Source organism: Solanum dulcamara, chromosome 7, assembly GCF_947179165.1.
Source record: "Solanum dulcamara chromosome 7, daSolDulc1.2, whole genome shotgun sequence".
NCBI classification, from domain to species: domain Eukaryota; kingdom Viridiplantae; phylum Streptophyta; class Magnoliopsida; order Solanales; family Solanaceae; genus Solanum; species Solanum dulcamara.
In genome coordinates, this window is record NC_077243.1 from 50,554,074 (window position 1) to 50,581,916 (window position 27,843).

Here is a 27,843-nt window from a genome sequence, read left to right on the forward strand (position 1 = left end):
GCTTTCAGAGGGCTTCGATTATTTATGTCTTAAGTTTTAGTGGAATTTTAATGCCTTATTGAGGTAGTCGTACGTCTTGTCCCAACGCCTATCTTTAGTTAGTAGAGGCTTCATAGACAGGATAATGAATCAGTTAAGTTTGATATTTCAGATGTTTTAAACTTTATTATCTATACTGAGATTTATTTCAGACTTTGCATGAGGTATCTTTAATAATTTTAAATGCTCGTTTTTATAAAGCTTTCATATATATAGTTAGTCTTTTGCTCAGTAGTCAACCAAGCCAGGGGTTCACTTGATACCAACAATAGTTTTCGAGTGTCAGCCATACCTAGGAGGCTTGGGGTGTGACAACCAACTAGTGGTACCAACAGCTTCTTGCAAAGTCCCAACAGACTCCACTTGGGTGCTCGGGATTGGTAGTGATACCCATGCACACAAATGAACTATGTTATCCCACCAAATTCGACATTTTAGACTCAATGGAGAAGTCGAAACTTCCATTGAAGGTCATCTCAACAAGAAGTGGGTCCCACACCCAAGGATCTTCTTTAGCCATAAGCCATAAGATTGCTCGAAATGAGTCTAAAAGCCTCGGAACCCTAACCAGGGGTTCTTCTAAACCAAAGTCGATGTTCCGGAGCTAACAAAATCGTTAAAATTACATTATGAGGTCCTTTTTTAAAAGTTTTGACCAAAGCCAACCATTCGAACTTCAAAAGCTCCAAAATACATAAACTTGTACAAAATCAAACGAACAATCAGGTGATCGAACTATCAATCCAGTAAGTCATAAATGACTTAGACCGTTATAGGAAAGCTCTAAACGCCAAAAATACACAAAATATGGAAAATATTACCTAATGGGTGATTACATTATTATGGTTGAAACAGGTGGGGATCCCCAAAAGCAATAACTATTGATATCCAATGAAATATGCCCACTTTTCCACGATTGTATCTATAAAATCTTCACTTGATTACACACAATTTAATGATTAATCTCTATAAATACGATTATTCATCACCGCTCGGTCACTACTCTTCATAAATTCAAATCACCTAAAGAAGAGAATCAATAAGAAACTGTTTCTCTTTTATTTGATCAATTATGTTTCTTTAATTATCTGCATTTTTATTCATATTACTTTGTTCTCACTCTATACACACTATCGATGGATTAATATTATATGGATTGATTACTTTGCTTGTGACCTTATTCTGAATAATTTAACTGATTAACTTAATTAAAAAAAACTTAGGCTTAACAATGAAAATCATTGATAATATTTACCCTTTTGAGTATATAAAAATCTAATTTTAGTTGAGGTTGTGTCAAAAGCATAATTCACTTTTTGGGTCATGATGAGAAATGAAGAAGAGATATAGAGCTAAAAAGTATAAAATAAGTTATAAATTTCTAATATCGGGGAGGAAAAAACAACTTCTTATACTTAACTTAATAAAGCATGCATATGGGAGATCGAGGCGAGTCGTAAGGGATAGTTTAGACCATTATTTAAGATGCATAGATCCTATATATAGTATTAACTAGACAAAACGCTAATTGCGTGAATCCAGTGGACCAATTCCCAACTGTATGCCTTGAAAATCAAATTAACTGAATTCAATTAGTTGCCCAACAGATCCCAGAAAACCTCTGGTTTTTTGTATTCTGAAATACATAATGCCTGAAAAACAAGATAAAAAGGATATGATATGACCAATAAATTAAATCAGAACTAGATGAAGAAAAAAAATAAAAAGGAGTGACAACTGAAATTGAATATTAAAAATGAGGGGAAAAAAATACTTACGCAAGTTAGTTAAAAGAAGAATAAATTAAATATGATGAGGGATTCAAATGTTCACTTACTTGCATGGCAAAAGCTAGATGAATCAATAAGGATTCATCCCATGGCTTCCCAATAAATTGAAGACCAATAGGCAAATTGTACTTATCATACCCAACCTACCCAAAAACAAAAACATCAATGAATATTAATAGTTAATTTAAATCAAATAATTAATTTAATTTTAATAGTTAAAAATTAAATCAAGACAAAGTGATAAATGTGTGCATCCAAAACATATCTTGCATTCGCATAAATAAATTCTAATCATTTGAAAATTTTCAATAATTAATGAATTAAGTCCCTAATCAAAAAGAAAAAAAGAAAAAAAAAAGTAGAAATTGAAGAGCATACTGGTATAGTAATAGCAGGCAATCCCAAAAAGTTTCCTGCTATCTGGTATCGAACTAGTGCAGCTGAAACAATGAGGCATATATAATCAAGTTTTTTGCTAAAACAACTTGACAATAACAAAGGGCAGGCACAAATGATAACTATTTATGAATAATACAGAAAATTTTAATCAATAATTAAAGTTACATTTTATATAAGTAGAGTTCTTGTGACCCCTCTAAACTTGATAAGTTTTAGTGGATACACGTGTAAATTATTTTGATCTTGATTATCCCTTTGAACTTGGTAGTTTAATAGTAAGACAAAAGAGTATGAATATACTCTCTTTTTGGCGCACATAATTTCCATAACTTTTTGGTTCTACATCTATCTTGTCTGTTGATGTTTTTATTCTCTTTTCATTTCCTAGACCAAGATTGAATCTCCTATTTATTTGTTCTCTTCAATTTGCTTCTTTTTTATAATTATTTTTTTCTTTTATCCTTCTTTCTAGTCAAAACTTTTTCATGTTTAAACCTTTTTTTTCCTCTCACAATCATTTAACTTTTTTCGCTAAGTAATTTGTCTTCCTTGTTTTATGTATGATTTTGATATGATAGCCAATATATAAGCATAATTTCAATTATTTTTATTGAAAATCCAATGACATACATTTTTATTTTTTCTATGATATAAAGGTGTGAAGAAGTGGAATGATCAACGTATTATGGTCATTTTTTAAAAAAACTGCATTGCTTATACTTATGCTTTAAGCTTCAAAGCTTGGCCACAAATTCTGAATAACAAAAAATTCAAGTCCTTTTTTCAATAATATGTCAATCGTGTCCCAAGTGATGTAATATCTCAAATGGACCCACATTTTTCCACTGCAGCTCTCCTTAAATGCTTGTGTCAGTATTCATCCCTTTTCATGGGGTGAAATTTTTTGTATTGTTTATTTAAATGTGCGCAAAAAAAAGATAGAATTAATTTTATTTGCACATTTAAATACCTAAATAATAATTATTGTAATAGAATAACAAACAAAGATATTATCAATATTTGGAAGGTATTCAATTGCACATTGAAAATTTTCATATATTTAGAGATAATTTAAAGTATAAATTAGCATCTATAGAAAGTATTTATAAAAAATGAGATTTGTAATTCAAAAATAAGGCAGATTATACATTACAATAAATAAAACTTAGTAGCGTAACTTTTTTTACACTAAAAATATATATGAAAAGCTCATTTAGTATGTATTGTTTCTACTTAATTAATTTTTCATGAGTAATTTTCAGTTATTAATAAATTGTCTTAGAATTTATCTTTTATAATTTTTAGATCATTTTAGTATGAAAATTAACATATGATATATCTCTATATAAAAATTAAGTACTTCATAGAATTACTATAATTGATTTCACATCAATTTTTGTTAATATCTTTTGGTTTTCTTTATTGGAGTAGTACATTGTTTCATTATGTATGCAAACTCGTTTAGAAACTTTATTTACTGATTGTACTTAATTATTTTCTTGATTTTGTTGTGCATAAGAGTCCGTTTGGATTGGCTTACAAGTTGTTGATAAGCTGTTTTCAGTTTTTTGAATGTTTGATTGATCAACTTAAAGTCATTTTATGTTTAAAATAAGTCCAAAAAAATAATTGAGGCTACCCAACTTTTTTTTTTACTTATAATTGTTTTAAATAAGTTGAGTCAAAACAGATACTAAGAAAAGAAGTAAAGCAAGAGTTTTTTAAATCTTTTATCAATTTATAAAGAATAATGTAGTTCGTTCTAACTTTCATCAAGTAGGTAATTATTTTCACTGATTAAACACTAGCAATATAAATTTACGTGTATTAAAGATTATTTTACTGATAGGTTGATACACTGTTTGCTTCGTCTAATTCTATAAAATTTGTTAATATTAATGACATGTATCGTTGTAATCTATTTTTTTATGGAATTTTCAGATACACTATGAGAAGAATACCATTGAAATTAATTATTTAATTTGATGTATTTTTTTAATTAAAATTAATTTGATGTATGTTTCATACATAATATTTAAATGAGAGTCAAAACACATAAGGAGTCATTTGATACGAGGTATAAGAGGAGATAATATATGTATTAACTTAGATATTATTTAATCCCTTATTTGGTAATGTTTTCTATTTATGTATAACTAATACATGTTATATATATATAGTAAATCACGACATTAACAAGACAGGGGTACGTACAATGTAGAATTATCAATCTTCAACTCTATTTCAATTCCAACACACCCTATTTTGTACTATTTTTATTCATTTAATACTACGAACTAAATAATTGATAAGAAATAATGGAAGCATAACTAATCTCAATATTACCAATTCCAATAATACGAAAATACTATATTTACTTCTATTCTTATACACCCTATCAAACAAACTCAGAATGTTTTAATGTTAATTGTGGTAACATAGAAAAGTTATGAGTTATTGTTTAATTTTATAAAAATAGAAAAGATAATTTATTATGAATTGTGATCCCCATTATATTTTCTATCATGCTTAGCTGAAAATATTAGTGATCAATTTATTTTTTACAAAAATAAAAATAAAAATTGAACAGTTATAATATTAAGATTACAATATTGGGCCCATAAATAGATCTTTTCACATCTAGTAATAAATAAAATTTTCAATTTATGTTTGGTCTTGCACAAGTCTTGCAATTTAGTTCATTGTTAACAAAAATATGAAAATAACAAGGGAAAACAAAACATGAATATAACGATTTTATTGGACTTAATAAATTTTGATGATGGACAAAGCGAATTGGGCCGAACTAAATGGATTGTACTAAATTAGAGCATGAAGCAAGTGAAAAAAAAACACCTAAATAAGTGACATGGTCCAATTTTGAATCCAATCAAGACAAGACTACTGAAGAAAGGAGGACTCTGATGAAGCATAGAAGTACGAGATAAGTTGTACTCAGAGTTGAATTCCAAAGATCACAACTACAACTACGATCTTATTGTTCGGTCTTTGTGACCAACAGACATTCTATCATGTTCAAATGCATATGTGAAGATCTCTTATTGAAATAAAGTTACCCACTTACACTAAGAGCTAAATGAAGAACTCAAATAAATAAGCAAGAGCTTATTTGATAAAGGTTTTTGACATATTATTCAAGTGCTGCCTCATACAAAGAATCAAATTGAGGAACATGTTTCATGCTTAGGTGTTTTACTGTCTTTAGGTAAAGAATTTTTATGTTAGAGTTGTGATCGAGTTGTACCTATTTCAGCTTTCCTAGAAGCAATTGCTTAGATATAAACAGTAGAGGAATTTATCTTCAAGTTAATGGAAACTTGAAAGTGACACAACAATTTATGTAGGTTGTTGTAGAAGGAATTAGAGTTGGTTCCTACATTTCAATTCTTGTAACCTGTATTATGTTGAGACTCACTTGTTGCAGTGAATTTGAGATAAATCTTATAAAGGTGTAGGTCATAGTTTTTTTACCCTTGCAAGTCGGGTGTTTTTCATATAAAAATATTATGTTATTACTTTACTACACTTATAATTCTACAAGTTAGTAGTACGGAACATATAAAGTTACCCGGTCCATCACTTAGGCATAAATCATGCATAACCCAATACACCTCCTTTCTGTTATTAGGATGAGCACAATATCAATTAATATCATAGTGGGTTATCTTTGAAAGGCAAACACCTTAAGAAAATATGAAGATGAGTGGTGCAACTCTAATTAGACACTGTGATGATCAATCCACGACTATGCCTCCATTTCTCAAAGGAAAATACTTCATCTGGTGGAAAGCTCTCATGAAAGACTTCTTGTAAGTTGAAGACTATGAACTATGGGATAGGGTTACTGATGGACCAAATATGCCCATGAAGAAAGACACGGAAGAAAATGATGTATGAAAAGAAAGAATTGAATTCACTCTTGAGGATCTTATTGCACTTGAGAAAAATACCAAGGCCAAAAATATTTTTGTATGTGGTCTAGGACCAAATGAAAGCAAAACAAATTTATAGCTACACTACAGCTAAGCATATTTGGGATGCACTAGTGAATGCTCGTGATGAACCAGTCAAATAAGAAGTCCAGAGTTGTGATGATATTTACTGAGTATGAGACATTCAAAAAGAAGCTGGTGAATCAATGAAAGACATGATCACTAGACTGACATCCATTGTTCATGAGTTAGTGTCTCTCGGAAAGACGATCACCACGGAGGATTTAGTTAACAAAATGTTAATAACTCTTTGATATGTGAAATTAATTGTCATCAGGAAAATCAAAGATTTAGCAACCATGGCGCTGGATAAACTAAATAGAAACCTAAAAAAACTTATGAAATGAATATGAAAAACTTCAAGATAGATGAAAAAAAAAGTATCTAGATCTAAAATCCAGATGCAGTGATGGTTCTGATCTTTATGATGATGAAATGGCATTCATCACAAGAAACTAAAAGAGGTTTCTAAAGAAAGGTAAATGACAAGGAAAAAAGGTTCAAATTGGCATACATAAGTTCTCTAAAACAAAAAAATTGATCACATGATAAAGAACTGCCCATTCTGGAAAATTGAATGTTTTCTCAAGGCATATGACTGGGGATAAATAAAACTTTATTTCACTAAGCTTCATGAAAGGAAACAATGTGGCCTTTGAAAATGATAAATAGTATAGGTAAGATTGGAAAATCAGGGGAGCAAGCACTATAAGAAGTATAACATATAGATGATTAAAGAAAAAATTGCTTAGTGTATCCTAGATGTGTGATAAGGGGGAACAAGGTAACATTTACTTCTACAGGTGGCTAAATCAAAAAGCTTGACACCGGAGAAAGTATGTTAACTGTCAAAAGGTATAAAATGAATATAGAGAAAACATAATAGGAATTCATGTTCTATGTTATTATATTCACGCCCCTATAAAACTCATGTGTTATGTCATTCTATGATCTATGATCTCATGTTCCATGTTATGTCCTCCATGTCTAAATAAAATCATGATACGTTATGTCCATGTAAAGTCCAAATGTATCATGTTACTTGTTTTCACGGTTACCTTCCTCTATGAAATTTCCAAATCCCTTACGATTATGATGAACTTGATAGGAGATGAAGATATAGACTATTCGGTGCGTTGTAAGGCTTATGATAAGGTTATATCTATCCATTTAAGAGTTCCCAATATCCCATGTTAAGCATTCAAGAATGAATGACCATAACAGGGAGATAGGGTAAGACCTCGTATGTTCAGACTATGCATTGGACCATTCATCACCCAAAATTTGATTAGCAAAAGGCTTATGTATTGAAATATACAGAGATGTAACCACATCTCGCTCATGCATGCCGCATCTCATTTCGCACAACAATCACTCTTGCTAGACATTCTGCTTCAAGTTGGTGAAGGTCCATGCGGTCGCATCTAGTATGTTGTGAAAGTCTAGACCTTTCTTAAGAATTTAGAGTGTATAAGGTGTAATTATATCGTTCCACCGACGATGTAGGCTCAAGGCATGACATCTGAAATATTACATACCTGCTTTCTACTTTGTAGTTGTTTATTCAAGTCTTCTTTAGCTTTGTCTAATCTTTCTCTATTAGTTGTTCAAGGTACCAATTCAAATTGCATTTCATGCACTTGGATCACCTCCTCAAGAGTAGCTATTTTCTTAAAGATATAGACAAATGTTTCTCTACTCTATTGTATTAGAGCCTTCTTTACCTTTTTGATCTTATAATGAAATAAGATAAACGGTGTTGCTGCAAATATTCTTTTCAATGTTGTCTAACAACATCCAAATATAAGTCCACCTTTAGATGAAAATTTGATGAATTTAAACGATTTCTTTATATCTTCTGTGGTATTACTATATCTTAGTAACATAGGAGCATGATCAAAATAATTTTTTTAATAGGTATTCAACTTCCATAATACGGAACTAATTTTACGTTTTAAAATTACACAACACTTTGTTTGGTCTTTTGGCGATACATTCCTCAACTGACCTTCCATTACATCGAGTATATTTACTTTCTTTAAAACCTTGATCTATCATATTACAAGTACTAATGCAGTGGATAAACTCCTCTACCTCTGCAGTTGTCACTAGAAGCTCCTCCCCCCCCCCCCCCATTTTCCTCTTCTACAATTATTACATTAAAGTTCCGTTCAATTATCCATGGTATATCCCCATAATTCCAATTTATCATTCTGAATATTTTTAGCACTTACCAATATCACAACCAACGCTTTTCTCAAATCTTGAGTAGATAATTTCAAAGAGAGTTATTGTTCTTCATCTAGTATGATTGTATATTATATTGTTGCATCTAAGAAAGTCCAAATTTTACCTGATACATTATATATGTTGATTGCATCCTCAACTTTATCCTATATTTTTCAATTGTATGTCCTTGAATCTTGGAAAGGTTCCATCATTCTTATAAAATAAAATTAATGTCTTTTTTGTAGTGTGATCAATATTGTAAATGTTTATTGTGTATTACGGACCTAATATTCTATATTAATGCATTCATTGAGATTTAATTTTTGATAATGTAACCCTTGTTTGCATTCCCCCAATTTGAGATTCATTAGTATCTTTTGTGCTCTTTTTTCTGTTTCTCTACATTTGATCTCATCTGCTCAATTATTTGGGAGATAATCTCCTGCATTTGCCACATTCATGATACTTTTTCCTATCTTTATCAAGGTTCCCTCCTTTATTTCCCTCATCTCTAAGGTCTTTGATGATGTCTTATATTACCATTGTGATATCCCTCTCTTTGACAATAGTCAAAGCTTGTAAGTTCTCTTTGTGTTCCAACATTTCTATTTCATCACCCTTCTCCTGATTATTATCTAGCTTCTTTATCTCTTCTTCAACTATCTGTGTTCCTTTCTGTTGCTTGATGATATTGAGTTCAGTTATTGCCTATATTTCTGCCCCTTTTGTTTCTGACGTCACTTTATCTCTAATAATGTTGCCCTTCTCTGCATGATTCTCCTAAATTTTGACTGGAGTATCTTGTTGATTAACCTTCTCATCAATCTTCTTCTTATCTAGTGATTTAGAGATGTCAAAGCTTCTAGTTAGCCAATCAGTAGCTGATTCATTAGTTTGTTAATATATTATTGTGAGTTGTTGTGGTGTCTTTTCTATCTCCTCATTAGTTATCTCCACTTTATTGTTATCTTCATAGTTTCTAAGGCTTCAAAGGAATTATTTGTTTGGACTGGGACTTCAACATTCTAATCATTTATATCTATGCTAGTTTATCTTGTTTGTATTTAATTTTACGTTGCATCCATTCCTGTTGTAACACCTCGAAAGTTAAAAATATAAGTTAGAAAGGAAAAGTTGCAGAAGGTCATTGATGCAACAGATCTACGAGTGTGATCTATAGTCCGTACAAGGTCCTACGATCCTAGATTGTTATCATAGGAAGAATCCTGAAAGTTGAAAAATTTTGGGTATCTGAACTTGACCTATAGAACAACAGAACAGTCCGTATAAATACCTATGGCATGTTGGAGTGATCGTAGGCTGTCTCAGACTCAATGGATTTCAGTAGTTGGTTTCTACGAGAGGTCCTACAAACCATAGGAGTGGATTGCAGGTCGTAAGTGATTCCGTAGATTGAGATTCAGAGAGTTGGTTTTGGGCTCCACCAGACGAAGGGGTCTACTACCGTAGGAGTATCTACGGCCCGTAGGGGGCGACCATAGACCAAACTTCAGATACATGTAATTTTTTCTTGAATTCCACAAGCCCATGGAAGATCCATAGAAGGATCTATGTACCGTAGGTGTGTTCGTAAAGTTCCTCCGATAGTTATTTTCTCAGAGTTATTTCAGTCTTTTTCTATCCTTTTAAGTCCTAAACTATGTCGTTTCTAGACCATTCCTAAGATTTATAACTGTTTCTAAGACCCCAAACCCTTCTCATTCACTCTGAACCCAATCCCCTCTTCTCCAAAGTTCTCTCCCAAGGAAATCTAGGGTTCTTCAAGCTTCAAGTTTCCTGAAGAGATATCTTAGGGCTTTGAGTCGATGTATGTGGGAATTCATCAATAAATCTTTTCCATCCATTAAATCCCAAAAATTTCTCTACTTCTCCATAGTTTTCAATTCAAATTCTGGAGTTTTTGCAAGTTTCTTATGGGTTCAACTATTTATGACTAAATTCATCCTATTTGATCTTATTATGCATGATTCGATCTAAATATATGTTTTCAATGATTTTCTTATGAACCCGTGCATCATGCCTATTTTATGATTATGAACTACGTTTTGAAATTAAGCATGCATCATAATTGAAGAACCTATGATTTAAGGATGCTTTTAGATAAAGTAGCAATATGAATTTTATGAAAACAAGGTTGCTTTTGGATTGAAGTATTCTCACTATGAAAGATCTATATGATTTAACCACTTCCGATTGAAGTGTGATTTTGTATGAAAGCTTATTATGATTTAGATGCTTTAGATAAGTGTCTCTTATGAATTGATTATGTTATGAATCATGATATGTTGAAAGGAGCTATTCTTATGTTTTTAAGTATTTTATGATGAACTTGGTATTACTATATTTTTATCATTTTCAAAGACTATGACATGATCGTAACTATTCTGTTGAGAGATTACTTAGCACCGAGTGGACTTTGGGATGAAGGTTCACTCATAAGCAGAGGCGGTGTTCTTTAAAAGCAATCTCCTAGTCCCATAACATCATGCCTCCATAAGACTTAGTCGTAATTGACTCTAGCTAGTGAATTCACAATAACTCATGTTCATAGTCGCTACCTTAGCAAGTAGAACAATCTCTTTTTGGTATGGAAGCAAGACACCGGACTCCATGTAATAGATTACATGGTTTATATCGGTTAATGGTATCTCTCACAAAAATTTATGATTCTCACCTATGTTATGATTATGACTAATTTATGATTATTGAATTGACCATGTATTATGCTTTTAACTCAAATTCATCATATTATGTTATGTTAAAGTTTGGTCATTGTATCATTATGTTTTTAGGCTTATCATATTATATTATTCATGTTCGTGCATCTTTCCTCATAATCAGTACATTCTAAAGAACTGACTGTATACGTTTGCCTATATTATTTTATAATATAGGTCACGACGCTTCTTATAATGACCTTGAGGATTATTTTCAGAATATTTATGTAAAGTTATCATTTTACCCCTATCATTAGTTTCCCCAAATTTTATTGATTCAGTTTGTGTGGTTGAATATATTAGTCTTAATAGTTAGTGAATTGGATAAATTTTTGAGTTTTATAGAGTTAAGAGGTGAAAAAGTAGTTTTCGCGATCAAAAGGAGCTACGGATATCAGAACGGGATTCCGTCAGTTTCATCAGCTCCGGAACATGGAAATTGTTCTAGGAGAGTCATCAAAATCAGATTTGGGGTTGATATATAAATTTGAGGTCTTAAGTTGAAAAGTTAATTTTAAATGAGTTAAGTTTTACTTTGGTCAACAAATTGAGTTTGGAGACTTGAATTAAATTTCTGATTATTGCAATGATTTCGAGGGGTGATTCTAATGCTATAAATGGCTTCGTTGTAATTTTAGAGGTTCCGAGGGTATTTCAGATATTTCAAGTGCCCAAATTAGTTAAGTTGCGACTTATCGGATTTTGGGTAAAGAAAACCTCGAATTCAAATTCTGATGGTTCCATTGAATATGGAACATTGAATTTAGTTGGAGTGCATATATTTTTTGTGTGTACGGGATTCTGAACAATTTCTGAGGGTCAGATCGAAGATTTGGAAATTTGGTTTTGAGATGTTTCTGTGTTGCTGATGCAGGGGTCCGCTTAAGCGGACTAGGTTCGCTAAAGAGAACCTTCTCTTTAGCGAGACCCATCACTTAAGCGAAGGGGCTCACTTAAGTGGGGTTCGCGAAAGAGAACCTCCGCTTTAGCGATATCTGAGAGGTCGAAGAATGGAATTTGGGTCTTTTCTTCCATGTTTGGTTTCCAAGAGCTTGGAGGGGAGATTTGTGAAGTATATTTTCAGAGAATTTCATTTGGATAAGTATTTCTAACCTAAATACTTTGATTTCGTTCCATTATCTTGTGATTTCACCTTGAAATTCATGGTTTTGAACTCAAACTTTGGAGGTTTTTCATGAAACTTTAAATGGTGATTTCTACCTCAAATCTTACTCCATTTTATGGGTTTTCACCTATTCACTCCAATTTTCGTGTAGAAGTTGATTTTGAAATAAAATTTAAGATTTGACCCCCTTTTGAAAATGATTAATTTTTGGACTATTTTACCCTCAATTTCGAAAGATATCAATATGGGTGTCATTGGACTCTTTATGACGCGTATTTTTCATTTTTGATAGTGGGCTATTATTTCGGGAGTTGAATTCAAAGGTTGATCATCCGATAGAGCGTTCGAGTGCGGTTTCGATAATTGAGGTAGGTTTAGCTATCCTTCTTAAGGCTAAGTTGGGGTGATTAGTCAAGTTCTATGTTGTAGACTTTAGGATGGGGTCGTGAGTAGTTTGGGACTAATAATTTATATTGTGATTCCCATATGGGGGCATATATGTGTTGTGTAGTTCGTGTGGATGCCTTATGTAATATTTTATCTGTGATTGGACTGTATAATCTATGACTTGAATGAATAGAGATGTGAAAAGGTTATTTAACTTGTAATGGTCATCTGAGGGGTTGAGTTGAGGGTTTTGAGCATGCCTGAGTATTGATAAATTATCGAGAAAGGAGTAGACACTTAAATCGAAGTACTTTCTTCCCATTACTGTCTATTGAGGGTGAATATCATGCTTAGGTTAAGTTTTGAGAATTTTGAACCTTGTACTATATATTGAGTTGAATATTATCTCCATGCCTTATATATTGTGATTGCATTCATTCTAATTCATACTATCATTGATCATTCGGAAGTTGAGAACTGTGGAAATCCTTATAAGATAGAAAATATGACATCTTTTGTATCCTTGACCACTAGTAGGTGGCAAGCGAATGAGATATTAGTACCACGAGTCCTTGGCCAGGAGTTGGGTGGCAATGTAGTTGATACATTGATATTATGATGAGGTATATGGCCTGCGACACCCCCATGGGTCCTGCTTGGTAGCATAGCTAAACAGGTATATACGACAGGTTGTGCGACAGCCTTGATCCCATCGTACCATCATATAATTGCATCATTATAATGCATTTCATTGCATTGGTACCTCTAATGATTTTCTCTATCTATTTAATTGTGATATTGAACTGTATTCATGTGCTTACCTTATTTCGCGTCGTTCTATATAAATTGGCGACAGCGTAGCTGGAGTGGGATATTTCTGCATTTAGGTGGAAGCGTTCCTTAGTTTATTTCATATTTTCTGTTTAATTCATTATACTCAGTGGTTTAAACCTACTGAGTACATGTGGATTGTACTCACCCGTACTTTTGTGTCCTTTTTGATGCATATCCTAGTCAGGGTATCCCGCATGTCAGTTGATGTCCTCTTCTTATGGATATTTACTACTCAGATCAGCGATGAGATCTTGGAATCCAGATCGCCACTAGTGCATTTTTTATTTATAGTCTTTTTTATATTTGAGAACTTATACCGTGTATTTAGAATCATATTTGTATTTAGATGCTCTTAAACTTATGACACCAGGTTTTGAGACATTTTTGTTGTTGTCCTTTATTTTATGTTTATTCGTGGCCTGACTTTCCTTTGGGAGTCTCATATGGTTTTACTTTTTGTCTTACAAATCGGGATAGAGTTTGGGATGTGTGCCATCATGACCCCAACTTTTGCGTCGTAACAAATTGGTATCAGAGCGCTAGGTTCAGCAGTCTCATAAGTTAAAGAGAAAAATGTCTAATAGAGTCTTTCGGATCGGTATGTAGACTTCCGTACTAATCTTCGAGAGGCTACAAGATACTTGTTAGGGTAAATTCATTCTTTTGATTCCTTTCATGCAAGTTATTCATATCAAGTATTATATACCTCTAATCTATTCCTTCTTCGCAGATAGAGAGGACTAGAGCCGGAGTCGCTGAGAGTGAGGTTGCACCTACTACTCGAGCCCTAGTTTGCGAGCGAGGTAGAGGATGTGGTGGATTCAAGGAACGAGGTCGTACTAAGGGAGAGGCACCTGCTTATGGCTGAGCTAGAGAGTTATCACTTGAGCCAGTGTATGAGAACGAGGATCATTATGAGTAGCAGACTGAGGAGCAAAGGCCAGCCCAGCCTATAGTGGTTCCTGATAGTACTCTAATGCTTCAGGAGTTATTGGTTAGATTATTAGCTAGATTGGATGGTGCTCCGACTCTTGGTATTCTCCCAGGTACTTCAGGCTCTCCTATAGCAGTTGGTACTACGCCACCAGTTCAGGGGCCTAGTGTTGGGTTCCAAACCCCAGGATCTTCTTTTGTGCCTTCTATCATACCCTTAAGATTTGCATCTCCATCAGTTTCTGCTAATACTGCTATATCGGTAGCTGAGCTGAAGAGCTTCGAGAGATTTGTTATGTTGGCACCTCCCAAATTTGATGGTGCGGCTGGATAGAAGGCTTATGATTTTCTGATTTAATGCCCGGACAGGTTATTCAACTTGGGTATTCTTGAGTCACATAGAATGGCGTACACTTCATATCAGTTTACAGGGGTGGACAAGGAGTGGTGGAGATCGGTTATTGCTCGTAGGCATGCTGGTTCCCCTATGATGAGTTGGGAGCAGTTTTCAGAGGTGTTTCTTGAGAGATTCGTGCCATACAGCCTCTGTGACCAGCACCGAGATGAGTTTGATAGATTGGAGTAGGGCTCCTTATCCGTATCTGAGTACGAGGCTCACTTCCATGAGTTGTCTCATTATGCCATGTCTAGTATTCCTACTGAGTTTGAGCAGATCCGCAAGCTAGTGAAGGGATTCTTAGGTTATCTGCAGGAGGCTACAACTTTCCTTATACTATCCAGTTGTACTTTCTAGAATGTTATTGACCACGCCAGAATGATAGAGAGCATTCGGCATGCTTGACAGGGCGGGGCCAGCAGGTTTCGTCGATAGGGTCAGTTTGGTGGTCACTCCTCCAGAGGTAGAGAGTATTTGGTTTCAGGTACCCATGGTTATCATGGCAGACCAATTCAGGCAACTATTCAGGGCTTAGATGGTACAGGTGGATGTAGATCGGGTCAGACTGGTATAGTGGTTCTTCGGGCTTCGGAGGACGTACTGACACTTCTAGTTATTCTCTACGCAGTTCAGGACCTCGAGGCTTTTTTGTATGTCATGAGTTTGGGTACAAGACCCAAGATTTCCCTAGATGTGGTCCTTCCACAAGATGGCCCAGGACGTCGGCTGTTAATTCTACTCTTGCTTCAGCCGCGTGAGGTACTACACAGGGTATTAAAGGTGGCACCAAAGGTGCCTAGGGTGGAGCTAGAGTCGTCGCTCATGGTGGATCGCAGGGTAGAGGCGACCGTTAGCTATTCTATGCTATACCTGGTAGATTTGAGGCGGAGGCCTCTAATGCAGTTATTACAAGTATTGTTTTAGTTTGCAAGCATCCTGCTTCAGTATTATTTGATCCATGGTCTACCTACTCTTATGTGTCAACCTATTTTGATGTGGGTAGTGATTATGTATGTGAGCCTCTTCTATGCCTATTAGCATTTCTACCCCGGTAGGTGAGTCCTTAGTGGTGGATCGTATATATCGAGGGTGTTTGGTGATATTTTTGGGTAGAGAGACTCGTGCAGTCTTGATTTTATTAGACATGATTGATTTTGATGTGATATTAGGTATGAATGGTTATCTCTTTATCATGCTATATTAGATTGTTATGCAAAGATCGTGACTTTAGCTAGTTCCAGTTTACCTAGCTTGGTGTGGAAGGGTAATCCGAGTTTATATCCGAAGTGGGTGATATCTTATATTCATGCTCGTCGTCCGATGGATAAGGTTTGTTTGTCTTATTTGGCTCATGTACCTGATCTCATTACAGAGTCACCTCTTTTAAAGACTATGAGAGTGGTGAGAGAGTTTATGGATGTGTTTACCACAAATTTGTCGATGTTCCTCCTGACCGTGATATTGATTTTGTGATTGATTTGGAGCCAGGCACCAAGCCCTTCTTTATTTCTCCTTGTCTATATTGTTTCTGGTGAAGATTTCGTCTAGACCTTTGTATCATTCCGATATTCAAAGTTTCTTGGGCTTAATCGGTTATTATAGATGATTTTTGAAAAGATTTTCTTCCATTGCATTATCCTTGATTACTTTGACTCAAAGAAGGTAAAATTCCAATGGTCTGAGGCATATGAGAAAAACTTTTAAGAGTTGAAAGATAGACTTACTTCCACTCCGGTGTTGACTTTACTGGAAGGGTATGATTGGTTTTTTATTTATTGTGATGCTTCAAAGGTTGGTCTTGGTACATAGGTCAAGTTGAGCACAACTTTCACCCTCAGGACGATAGTCAAGACGAGTGTACTATTCAGACCTTAGAGGACATGTTGAGAGCTTGTGTTATTGACTTTAAAGGTAATTGAGATGGACATTTCTCATTGATCGAGCTTGCTTACAATAATAGTTACCATTCTAGCATCTAGATGGCTCCATTTGAGGCCTTATAGGGTAATAGTTGCAAGTTTCCTATTGGCTGTTTTGAATTTAGTGAAGTTACCTTGATAGGATCCGAGTTAGTACATGAGGCTATGGAAAATATTACACTCATTAGAGAAATATTGAAGATTGTCCAAAGTCGACAAAGGTACTATTCAGATGGAGGAGAAGGGAACTTGAGTTTGAGGTTAATGATTGGATTTACTTCAAAATATCACCCATGAAGGATGCGATGCATTTTGGCAAGAAAGAGAAGCTTAGTCCCTGATATATAGGCATATATCATATTTTAAGGCAGTTTGGCAAGGTGGCATATGAGTTGGACTTACCTTCAGAGTTGGCATCGGTGCATCCTATTTTATGTTCCATAGTTGAAAAGTGTGTTGGTTATCCTAGCTCAATTAGTCCTTTGGACAGCGTTGTTTTAAAGTAGAGTTTATCCTATGAGGAGGTTCCAATTGAAATTCTAGACCAGCTATCTTGGAGGTTGAGAAATAAGGAAGTAGCTTCCGTTAAGGTGTTGTGGAGAAACCAAGAGGTTGAGGGTGCTACAGGGGAGGTCGAAGCTGATATGATGTCACGATATCCTCATCTCTTTCCATCCATTTCTCATTGAGGTATTGAGTTCCTTCATGATCTCTCCTTCGAATTCATGTGTTTTGGTCATTCTCATGCTTTCCTACGCATAAATGTTCATGAAATGAGTTTTAAAGGCATGTTTTACCTTGGGATTGAATATTCCATATTTTATGTATTTTGATGTTTATTGCATTCATGTTGGGTTGTTATGTCTCTCTTCCTACTCTATTTGTGCTAGCTTGAGTCCCATTCAAAGACGAATATTCTCAAGGGGAAAATATTGTAAGGACCTGGAAGTTGGAAGGCCGAACAAAGGAAAAATATTTCAGAAAAATTACAGAAAACTGATCTGGTGCGGGCTTCTACGAGATGACCTATGAGATGTAGGAAGTCCTACGAGCTATAGAAAGGCACTCGTAGAAATCCCAGCATTTAGGGAAAATCTTAGGTTTTAAAGATGAGTCAAGTTGACCACTCATAGAAAGTTCGAGGACCCGTAGAAGGGGCTCGTAGGGAAGGGTCCTGAAGAATGAAATTTTACCAAGTATGTTCCTACGGACCGTAGAAGTTCCTATGACTCATAGAAAGGACATGTAGATGACTTTCAGAAAGTTGGGTACTGAGTTTTGGAAAAAATGAGAGGACGAGAGGGTCGACCCGTAGAAACTTTGACGGACCGTAAACTTGGTTCGCAAAGTGGCTCCTAAATTATGGGAATTTGACTAAGTGTTAGAGGGTTTTGATGGGCCATTCGACGATCCGTAAAGAAGCCTACGATTCGTAGACTTAGTTCGTAAGGTCAACGGGTGCAGTTCCAGTAGCTTGAATGTTTGTGCACCAATTCGACGATCGGTTCCTATGACCCATCTCCTGACCTAAAACCCATGGTTCCCCACTCGTAAGTCAGTCCGAAAGACTTTAATGAGGGGTGTTTAAGGCATTTTCTATATCTCCTACACCTGTACTATGTCGCTTTGGGGTATTACACTAAGTCTATAAGTACCTAAATCTTTCAAATTCTCATTATTCCCTCTCATTCACTTAGAAATCCCAAGAGAGCTCAAGTCTTCTTCTCTAAGGATCCTCCCAAGGTGAATTAGAGTTATTCAAGCTGCAAGATTCCTCTTCCGAACTTCAAGGCTTCTATTCATCAAGGTATGTTGGAAATTCATCCATGGAGTCCCAAATATTTCTCTCTATTTCTATCAAATCCAATTCAATGATTCTAGGGTTTTTATCAATTTTACATTGGGTCAATTTAATAATGCTTTTACTTAATTTCAATGGTCTATTCATGCATGATTTAAGTTCAATTACATGTTTTCAATATATTTTGCAGGAACCAAGGCATTATGATATGAATTTCAAGTTTTAGACCATGAATTTATAATCAAGGATTTATGAATGATTTATGAGAGTTATATATTATGATTCAAGTATGTTTTCAAGTATAAAACCATTTATTTTGAAAGGTTTTCTCACAATATGCAAAATCTCATGATATGGATGCTTAGAAAGGTAAGTATCCATAAGTTCAAGTTATGATCATTGTTTTTAAGGTTCTATTCTTATGATATATTTTTATAATATTTGAATGGTTGATTTACCTTTCCTAATGACTATATTTTATGTATTCCATTGGGATTAACTTAGCACCGAGTGAAATTTGTGGTGGCGATCCATGAAAGAACCTTAGTAGCAACCCTTAGTTCCAAAACTATGTGCCACTGTAGGTGCCTTAATGGCTTAGCTAGTGGATCCACATATAGCTCGTGTTATATTTATGATACAGAGTCTATCTTGGTAAGTAGCCTCTCTCTTCTTGGTGTGGGAGTTACATCGGATTCCAAATCATAGCTGGCATGATCTTACGTGCCGATTAAAGTTAATATCCCACATATTTATATGCTATATATCAAGTTTAAATGATTTTTTAAGATGCAATGACCTTATGATATGTTTTCAAGTTTTCTTCATGTTTTCATGATATTGGTCATGCGTCACATGTTCATATTGACTATGTCTGATTATCTTTGTTCATACATGTTTCTAACATACTTAGTGCATTCCATATACTAACACATACTTTTTGTTTATATTGTATCATAATGTAGGATCTGAGGATCATCACGCACATTCCGTTCGTGGCTAGAACTTGAGTTTACTATTTTTCTATTGTTGGTGAGTCCTCATGATTCGAGGATGCGGCATTTATATTTTCTTATGTTCTTATAACTTTTCTTTCTTATATTGGTGAGCTATAAACTTGTTCTACCCCCCTCTAAACTAGTAGAGATATGTCAAATTTGTCATGGAGTCTATGTTGTCCTGTTATTTAGAGATTGTAGCTTGCTTTTCCTTTCTTATGAGATTTCTTTACTGAGACTTTTATTCCGCTTTTATGATATCTCTTGTTATGTTCTTTTTTACCTTATGTATGTTCATGTATGATATGCTAAGAGGCTTGGTTGGAGTCCTTCGAGATTCTAATTGCCGTGTCACACGTAGAGCTTAGATTGGGTCATGACATTCTCTCAATGCATTTACTTGACAATTCCAATGCGTTCTCAAAGATAGTAAAACTCTTTCTCTAGAAAGTTCTTTGGTGAAGATGTCAGCAAGTTGTTCTCCTATCTGGAAATAATGCAACTGAAATTTCACCTTTCTCTTATGCTTCTTGAATAAAATGGCACTTGATGGAAATATTCTTTGATCTTTCATGGTTGACTAATTTTTAGCAATGGCAATCATTGATTTAGTATCGCAATACAAAATAGTCCCTCTTTTTTGTTTTTCACTAACGTATTCAAGAATTCTCCTTAGCCAAATAGCTTCAGAAGTAGCCTTAGTTGCTAAGACATATCTACTTTAGTAGTGAATTGAGCAACAACACTTTATTTTTTTGACAATCAAGAACAAATACTTGAACCAAATAAGAAAGCATAACCAAAAGTATTCTTCATGCCATCTATACTTCTAGTCCAGTCACAATCAGAATAACTAATTAAGTCCAAATCTCTAACAAATTTTTACATTATCTTATAATCCATTGTTCCTTGAAAGTACCATAATACATGCTTTGCAGCTCCAAAATGCACTTGACTTGATTTTTGCATGAATCCAGATAATAAACTAGCAGCAAACATAATATCAGGTTTTGATGAAGTAAGATATAGCAGGCTTCCAATCAAGCTCCTGTAAAGTGAGCTATTAGTATTCTTTGCTCCAACATCTTTTTTGAACTTCCCATTTACTACTAATGGTATGTTCATAGACGTGCAATCTATCATTCTAAATTTTTGAATAATATTTTTAGTATACATCTTTTGAGAAATAAATATTTCTTCTTTCACTTGAGAAACTTCAATGCCCAATAAATGATGTAGCGATCAAAGATTACTCATTTCATAGGTTTGCATCATATTTTGATTTAATTTCTGTATCCATCTTCATATCATTTTCTGTAAAGATCAGATAATCCACATAGAGGCAAACAATAACAATGCTGCCGTGTTCTTGCTTCACCTTCAAAGTGGCTTTACTTTTACTTTTTTAAAAGTTATTTTTCAGAAAGTATGTATCTATGTCATTGTGTCAAGCTCTTGGCGCTTGCTTCAGCCCATAACCTTTTTTAGCCCGTACACTTTCTCTTTTTCTCCTTGAACAAAATATCCTTGAGGTTGCTCAGTATAAATTTCTTCATCAATTTTTTCATTTAGAAATGCAGACTTAATATCAAGTTGAAATCTTCTATTTCTTTTGTGTAGCAACAGTAATCACAGTTCTAACTATCTCAAGACGTTCAACTGGAGAGAGTTTCTTAAAAATCAATACCTGACTTTTGTGTGAAACCTCTAGCAACCACTTGCTTTGTGATTTTGAATATTCACTTCTTGATTGAATTTGATTTTGTAAATCCACTTTATACTTACGACTTCTCTTTCTTTGGGTACATCCACAAGGTCCCGAGTATTATTTGTCTCAATCATCCGAATTTCTTCTATCATGATTTTCTTTCAAAAAAATATATTTTATTACCTCTGTATATTTATATGTCTCAATATATAGAAAGATGCATATTTGATAGATGTCACTCAACATTCTTGTTCCTTTTGGAGGTGGTTCCTCTGTTTTGGATCTGAGATCTCTTCCCCTTGAAGGACACCTTCCTCTTCTTGACTTGCCCATCTAACAAAAAATTTGTTAGTTTTGATATCAAGACGTTTATAGCCTTTTGTCACATCACTATAATCAAGAAATATACCTTTTTGACTCTTTTCATCCAATTTTATTCTTTTTTCAGCAGATATATGAGCATAACAAATAACTCAAATTTTAAATAACTCATAGAAGGTATCATTCCACTCCAAGCTTCAACTGGTGTCGTCTTTCAATGTATTTGTCAGGCACCTATTGAGGATGTACATTGTTGTATGTACCACTTTTATCCAAAAATATTTTGGCAGCCCATTCTCATTCATTAGCGTTCTGGCCATTTCAACAATGGTTCTATTTCTTCTTTCAGATACATCATTTTGTTGAGGATTCTACTTTACTATAAGTTGCTTCTCAATGTCTTCATTTTCGTAATATTCTTCAAATTCTCGACGTATGTATTCACCTCATCTGTCACTGCGAATGATTTTGATAATGTCATTTTGCTTTTCAACAAAGGCTTTAAATTTCTTGAACTTAGCAAATGTTTCTGACTTTTCTTTCAAGAAATAAAATCAAATAATTCTTGAAAAATTATCAATAAAGATTAGAAAATATCTTTGGCATCCTAGAGATGGAGTCTTCATTCGTCTGAAAATGTCTGTATTGATAAGTTCCAAAAGTACACTTTCTCTCCAACACTTCCCTTTCAGAAAGACTTTATAAGTTACTTTCGCATAATACAACTTTCCCATGAATCCACCTCAGTATGTATCTCAGGAAGGCCTTGCACCATTTATTTTCGCTTGAGAAGCTTCAAATCATACCACATTCCTTTGGAAATCGACAAAGTCATCTACTTCTTTTATACAGTTCTCTTTACACCAAAAGAGCAGAGAGACTAGGCATTTCCATTTTACATCATACCACATTCCTTTGGAAACGGATGCTTCTCATATGACCTGTCTTTTGCTTTTTCTCATCCTTGTTTTTGAGTTCAAGTACTATCTTTGTTTTTCCGGCAACTATACGCCGGTCTTCTTCTCCCTTTTCCGGCGAACACAAGAAACTCTGGTCTTCTTCTGCTTCTTTCTTTTTTTCTGGCGAACGCAAGAACAGCTCTAAAACATTTTGTTTCTGCCGGCGACCAAGAAACCAGATCTGTCCAGATCTGCCCACAGAAACTCCCAGCAATATCCGGCGACGGCGAGCATTTTTCAGCGACCTCCGACATTGCAGCGCTATCAGATTCCGGCGAAGTCCAAGATTCCAGTCAGGCATTTACTCACAGCTTTCTCCGGGCCAGATCTGTTCAGATTTGGCCTAGATCTATTGATTTCCAACGTCGTCTCGCGGTTTTCCATTTTCTGGCATAAATCGGGTTCTTTTCAACTGGAGTTGGTACCTCCGGTTTACCTATATTTTTGATCATACACTTATCGTTGCATTTTGCTAACTTTAGATTTTTGAATAATTTATTAATTCCTACGTATTTTCGTGGCTTTAGATAGTGATGGTAGACTAAGGTCATGTTCTCATTCAGGGACGGGGTCGGAGTCGGGGACGAGGGTAAGGAGGGGTAAGTGGGTTAAAGGAGCGTCTAGACTGAGATTTGGTTCTTGGAATATTGGTACGTTAACGGATAAATCCATAGAGCTAGTTAAGATTCTAAAGAAGAGAAAGATTAATATAGCTTGTGTCCAAGAGACCAAATAGGTAGGTTCTAAAGCTAGGGAGGTAGACGGGTATAAGCTTTGATTCTCAGGTAGATCGAAATATAAGAATAGGGTAGGCATTTTAGTAGACAATGATCTAAGGGATCAGGTGGTGGAGGTTAGGAGAGTCAACGATAGAATAATGTCGATTAAGGTGGTCGTTGAAGGGAGCACATTCAACATTATTAGTGCTTATGCGCCACAAGCGGGCTTAAGAGAGGAGGATAAGAGGCGCTTTTGGGAGGATTTGGACGAGTTAGTGGGAGGTATACCACCTACTGAGAAGCTTTTCGTGGGAGGGAATTTCAATGGGCACATCGGGTCTATTTCAGGAGGGTATGATGATGTGCATGGAGGCTTTGGCTACGGGGTCAGAAATGGAGGAGGCCTTTCACTTTTGGAATTCGCGAGAGCTTTTGGGTTGGTCATAGCCAATTCGAGTTTCCCAAAGAAGGAAGACCACTTGGTAACATTCCATAGTTCGGTGGCTAAGACTTAGATAGACTTTTTACTCCTGAGGAAGGTTGATAGAGGTCTGTGCAAAGAATGTAAGGTCATTCCGATCGACAACCTTACAACCCGACATAAGCTTTTGGTGATGGATTTAGGGATCAAGATGATGAGGAAGAAGAGGGTTAGGGATGATCAATCTAGGATCAGATGGAGGAGTTTGACCACGGAAAATGCCCTGGAGATGGGAGAGAAGTTGAAGGTCATGGGGGCCTGGGATAGTAATGGGGATGCGACCAGTATGTGGGATAGGACGGCTAGTTGTATTAGGACTGTGGCAAGGGAAGTGTTGGGAGTCTCGACTAGTAGTCGTAGTCGGCATCGAGGAGACTGGTGGTGGAATGGAGAAGTGCAAGAAAAGGTGGAAGCAAAGAAGATGGCGTATGCAAAGTTGATAGAAAGCACGGATGAGGTGGAGAAGTGGACGAATAAGGAACTTTATAAGATAGCGAGAAAGGAGGCGAAGTCGGCGGTTTCGACGGCAAAAACAACAGGTTTTGAACGCCTTTATGCTGAACTAGAAGAGAAAGGTGGGGATAGAAAATTGTTCAGGCTAGCCAGGGCGCGGGAGAGAAGGGCACGAGATGTGGACCAAGTGAAGTGCATTAAGGATGAACATGGAAAAGTATTGGTGGATGAGACCCTCATTAAACAGAGATGGCAGTCCTATTTCCATAAACTCTTGAATAAGGAAGGGGACAGAGACTTTGTGTCGGGAGATTTAGAACATACAGGGAGGCGTCGCAATTTTGGGTATTGCAGGAGTATTAAGGTCGAGGAGGTTAAGAGTGTCGTTCGTAGGATGCGCTGGGGAAGAGCAACCGGACCTGACAAGATTCCTGGGGAATTTTGGAAGAGCACGAGCTCGGTAGGTTTGAAGTGGTTGACTAGGTTATTTAACGTCATCTTTAAAACGGCAACGATGTCCGAAGAATGGAGGTCGAGTGTAATGATCCCTCTATACAAAAACAAAGGGGATATCCAGAGTTGCAACAACTATAGATGTATTAAGCTACTAAACCATACTATGAAACTGTAGGAAAGAGTGGTAGAGATGAGGGTGAGGAGAGACGTGTCTATTTCAGAGAACCAGTTTGGATTTATGCCGGGACGCTCAACTACAGAAGCCATCCATCTTATGAGGAGACTGGTGGAGCAACATAGGGAGAGGAAGATGGACTTGCATATGGTATTCATCGACCTAGAAAAGGTTTATGATAAAGTCACAAGAGAAATACTATGGACATGTTTGGAGGCTAAAGGTGTACCTGTGGCATACATTAGGGTGATCAAGGACATGTACGAGGGAGCCAAAACCAGGGTAAGGACAGTAGAAGGGGACTCAGAGCACTTCCTAGTGGTGATGGGGTTGCATCAAGGATCAGCTCTTAGTCTTTTTTTATTTGCCTTGGTGATAGATGGATTGACACGACAAATTCAAGGTGCGGTGCCATGGTGTATGCTTTTCGCGGATGACATAGTCCTGATCGATGAGACTCGCCGCGGAGTTAACGCTAAGCTGGAGGATTGGAGACATACCTTGGAGTCTAAAGGGTTTAAGTTGAGTAGGACAAAGACAGAGTACTTAGAGTGCAAGTTCAGTGAGACACCTCAGGAGGTTGGCGTGGAAGTTAGGCTTGGTGCTCAAGCCATCCAAAAGAGAAGTAGTTGCAAGTATCTTGGGTCTATCATGCAAGGCAGCGGAGAAATTGACGATGATGTCACACATCGTATTGGGGTAGGGTGGATGAAATGGAGGCTCGCTTCCGGAGTGCTATGTGACAAGAATGTGCCACCAAAACTTAAGGGCAAGTTCTACAAAGTGGTGGTTAGACCAGTTATGCTGTATGGGGCGGAGTGTTGGCCAGTTAAGACTTCTCACATTCAAAAGATGAAAGTTGCTGAGATGAGAATGTTGAGATGGATGTGTGGGCACACCAGGAGCGACAGGATTAGAAATGAGGCTATTCAGGACAAGGTAGGAGTGGCCTCGGTGGAAGACAAGATGTTGGAAATGTGACTGAGATGGTATAGACATGTGAAGAGGAGAGACACAGATGCCCCAGTGCGGAGGTGTGAGAGGCTAGCCATGAATGGTTACAGAAGAGGTAGGGGTAGGCCGAAGAAGTATTAGGGAGAGGTGATTAGACAGGACATGACGCAGTTATAGCTTACGGAGGACATGACCTTAGATAGGAGGGTGTGGAGGACCCACATTAGGGTAGAAGGCTAGTTCATAGTCTTGTTATTCTTCTCTATTCATAGGCGTAGTAGTGCATTACGATCTCTTGCGCTTTGACTTCTGATTTCTGTTATTTCTGTTAGTATTTATTACTTTCGATGCTTTGATTACTCTATTTTATCTGTGACGCTTTCATTATTTATTTATTCGTTATTTGTTATTTGTATTTATTTGTTATCTATTCGTTATTTGTTTGTTGTTTTTCTCATAAACTTGTAATTTCCTATTCTTATCTAACATTTTTTTATGCATTTATACATTTATGCTTTTACTGAGCCGAGGGTCTCCAGGAAACAGCCGTCCTACCTTGGTAGGAGTAAGGTCTGCGTACATTCTACCCTCCCCAGACCCCATGTTGTGGGATTTCACTGGGTTGTTGTTGTTGTAAGCTTCAAATCATAGAAATTCAAGTGAAGAAATTTTTGTGTCAAAGTCATGAATCGTCTACAACTTTATTTTTGAATGCATTATAATGAAATTGTAAGTGAAATTTTATTTTTTTCATCTTTACTTCAACAATGACTTGATTTGGCTCAAATTTATCATAAATATTACAATAATTATTTCTAAGAACAAAATAATAACTATTTTCCATGAGTTGACCAACACTAAGCAAATTTTCTTTTAAGCCACGAACATAAAGAACATCATGAGTTTGCTTACCACTCCCTTTTCTGTTGATCAAATTGATAGTTTTACCTTTTGCATCAACTAAGGCTTCATTCCTCATTCTCACTTTATTAGTGATGCTAAGATTAATCGAGAGGAAAGTCTTTTCATTTCTAGTAATATGATTGATACAATCGTTATCAACATACCATTCATTGCTTTTTTGTTGAAGCATCATATTGAGAAGCAAAGAAAAGGTTTTCTTCCTTTTCTTTAAAATGTTGCTTCACATAAATTTGCTTGTTGTCGTTGCATGTGACTATAATCCTTCTCAATATGATTAATCTTTTTACAAAACTTACATTGGAGTTTGCCTTTATTCCAATACTTTTTTGTATTATGATTAGTCTTTTTGTAAATTTTATAAAAAAAGACTAGTACTTTTCTCACCTTTTTCTTCAACCTTCTTAGTAGAGCCATCATGATCTTGCTTCTTTTTGGATTGTACTCTTTTTTGTTTGATCTTTTGAGAAATTTTGGAAATTTTCATTGGTTCTGGACTTAAAAGTCATCTCTTTAAATTGATCTTCACAAAAAAATCTTTGGTTATCGTGTGCACAAAACAATTTAACTAGCTGATGAAATCTTAGAGAGATACTTCATCTCCTTAGAACTAGCAACAATATACTCATATTGTTCTGTGACACTTATTAGAATATTTTCCACAACTTGTTGGTCAGAAATTTCATCATCATGATTTCTCATTTCATAAATAATATTCATGACTTTTGTGCAATATTAATATATTTTTTCAGATTCTATCATCTTCAAATTTTGAAGATTGATAGTGTGTACCTTTTTGTCACCATACATCTGAGCTTCCAGAGAGTCCCTAGCTTTCTCTACAGTCTCACAACTAATTTTTTGTTCGAAAGAGTTTTTGTGTTTAGTCCTTTTTCGAGGGGTGCAAAATGCAGACTGATCACTATGTGAAGAATAAACGGCCAAATCAAGATGGTATTTCCATAGTCTTTTGTATCACTAGAAATTTCTGTAGCAAACCACATCTCACAGTGCATATGAGGATTGCAAAGGAGGAAATGATGCAGTTACATGAACTATATTTTGAAGTGGTACACAAGATGTTCGTGCCCAT

General features: G+C 35.5%; 1 protein-coding gene across 5 annotated transcripts in view; it reads right to left on the reverse strand.

Annotated features, from left to right (window-relative positions):
• Positions 1 to 1,426: 1,426 nt before the first annotated feature.
• LOC129894134 (fatty acid amide hydrolase-like) overlaps positions 1,427 to 27,843 on the reverse strand; it is a 76,455-nt gene continuing 50,038 nt past the window's right edge. For 2 of the 5 annotated variants that reach the window (XM_055969669.1, XM_055969673.1), the window contains 3 exons: positions 2,208 to 2,269; positions 1,877 to 1,972; positions 1,427 to 1,691 (listed from right to left, as the gene is read on the reverse strand). In XM_055969669.1, coding sequence (XP_055825644.1) covers positions 1,632 to 1,691; positions 1,877 to 1,972; positions 2,208 to 2,269 — 218 coding nt within the window. In that variant the 3' untranslated portion in view covers positions 1,427 to 1,631. Of the gene's footprint in view, positions 1,692 to 1,876; positions 1,973 to 2,207; positions 2,270 to 20,446; positions 20,652 to 21,394; positions 21,645 to 27,843 lie in introns of those variants that run through there. The other 3 variants (XM_055969671.1, XM_055969672.1, XM_055969670.1) reach the window with 3 other exon arrangements.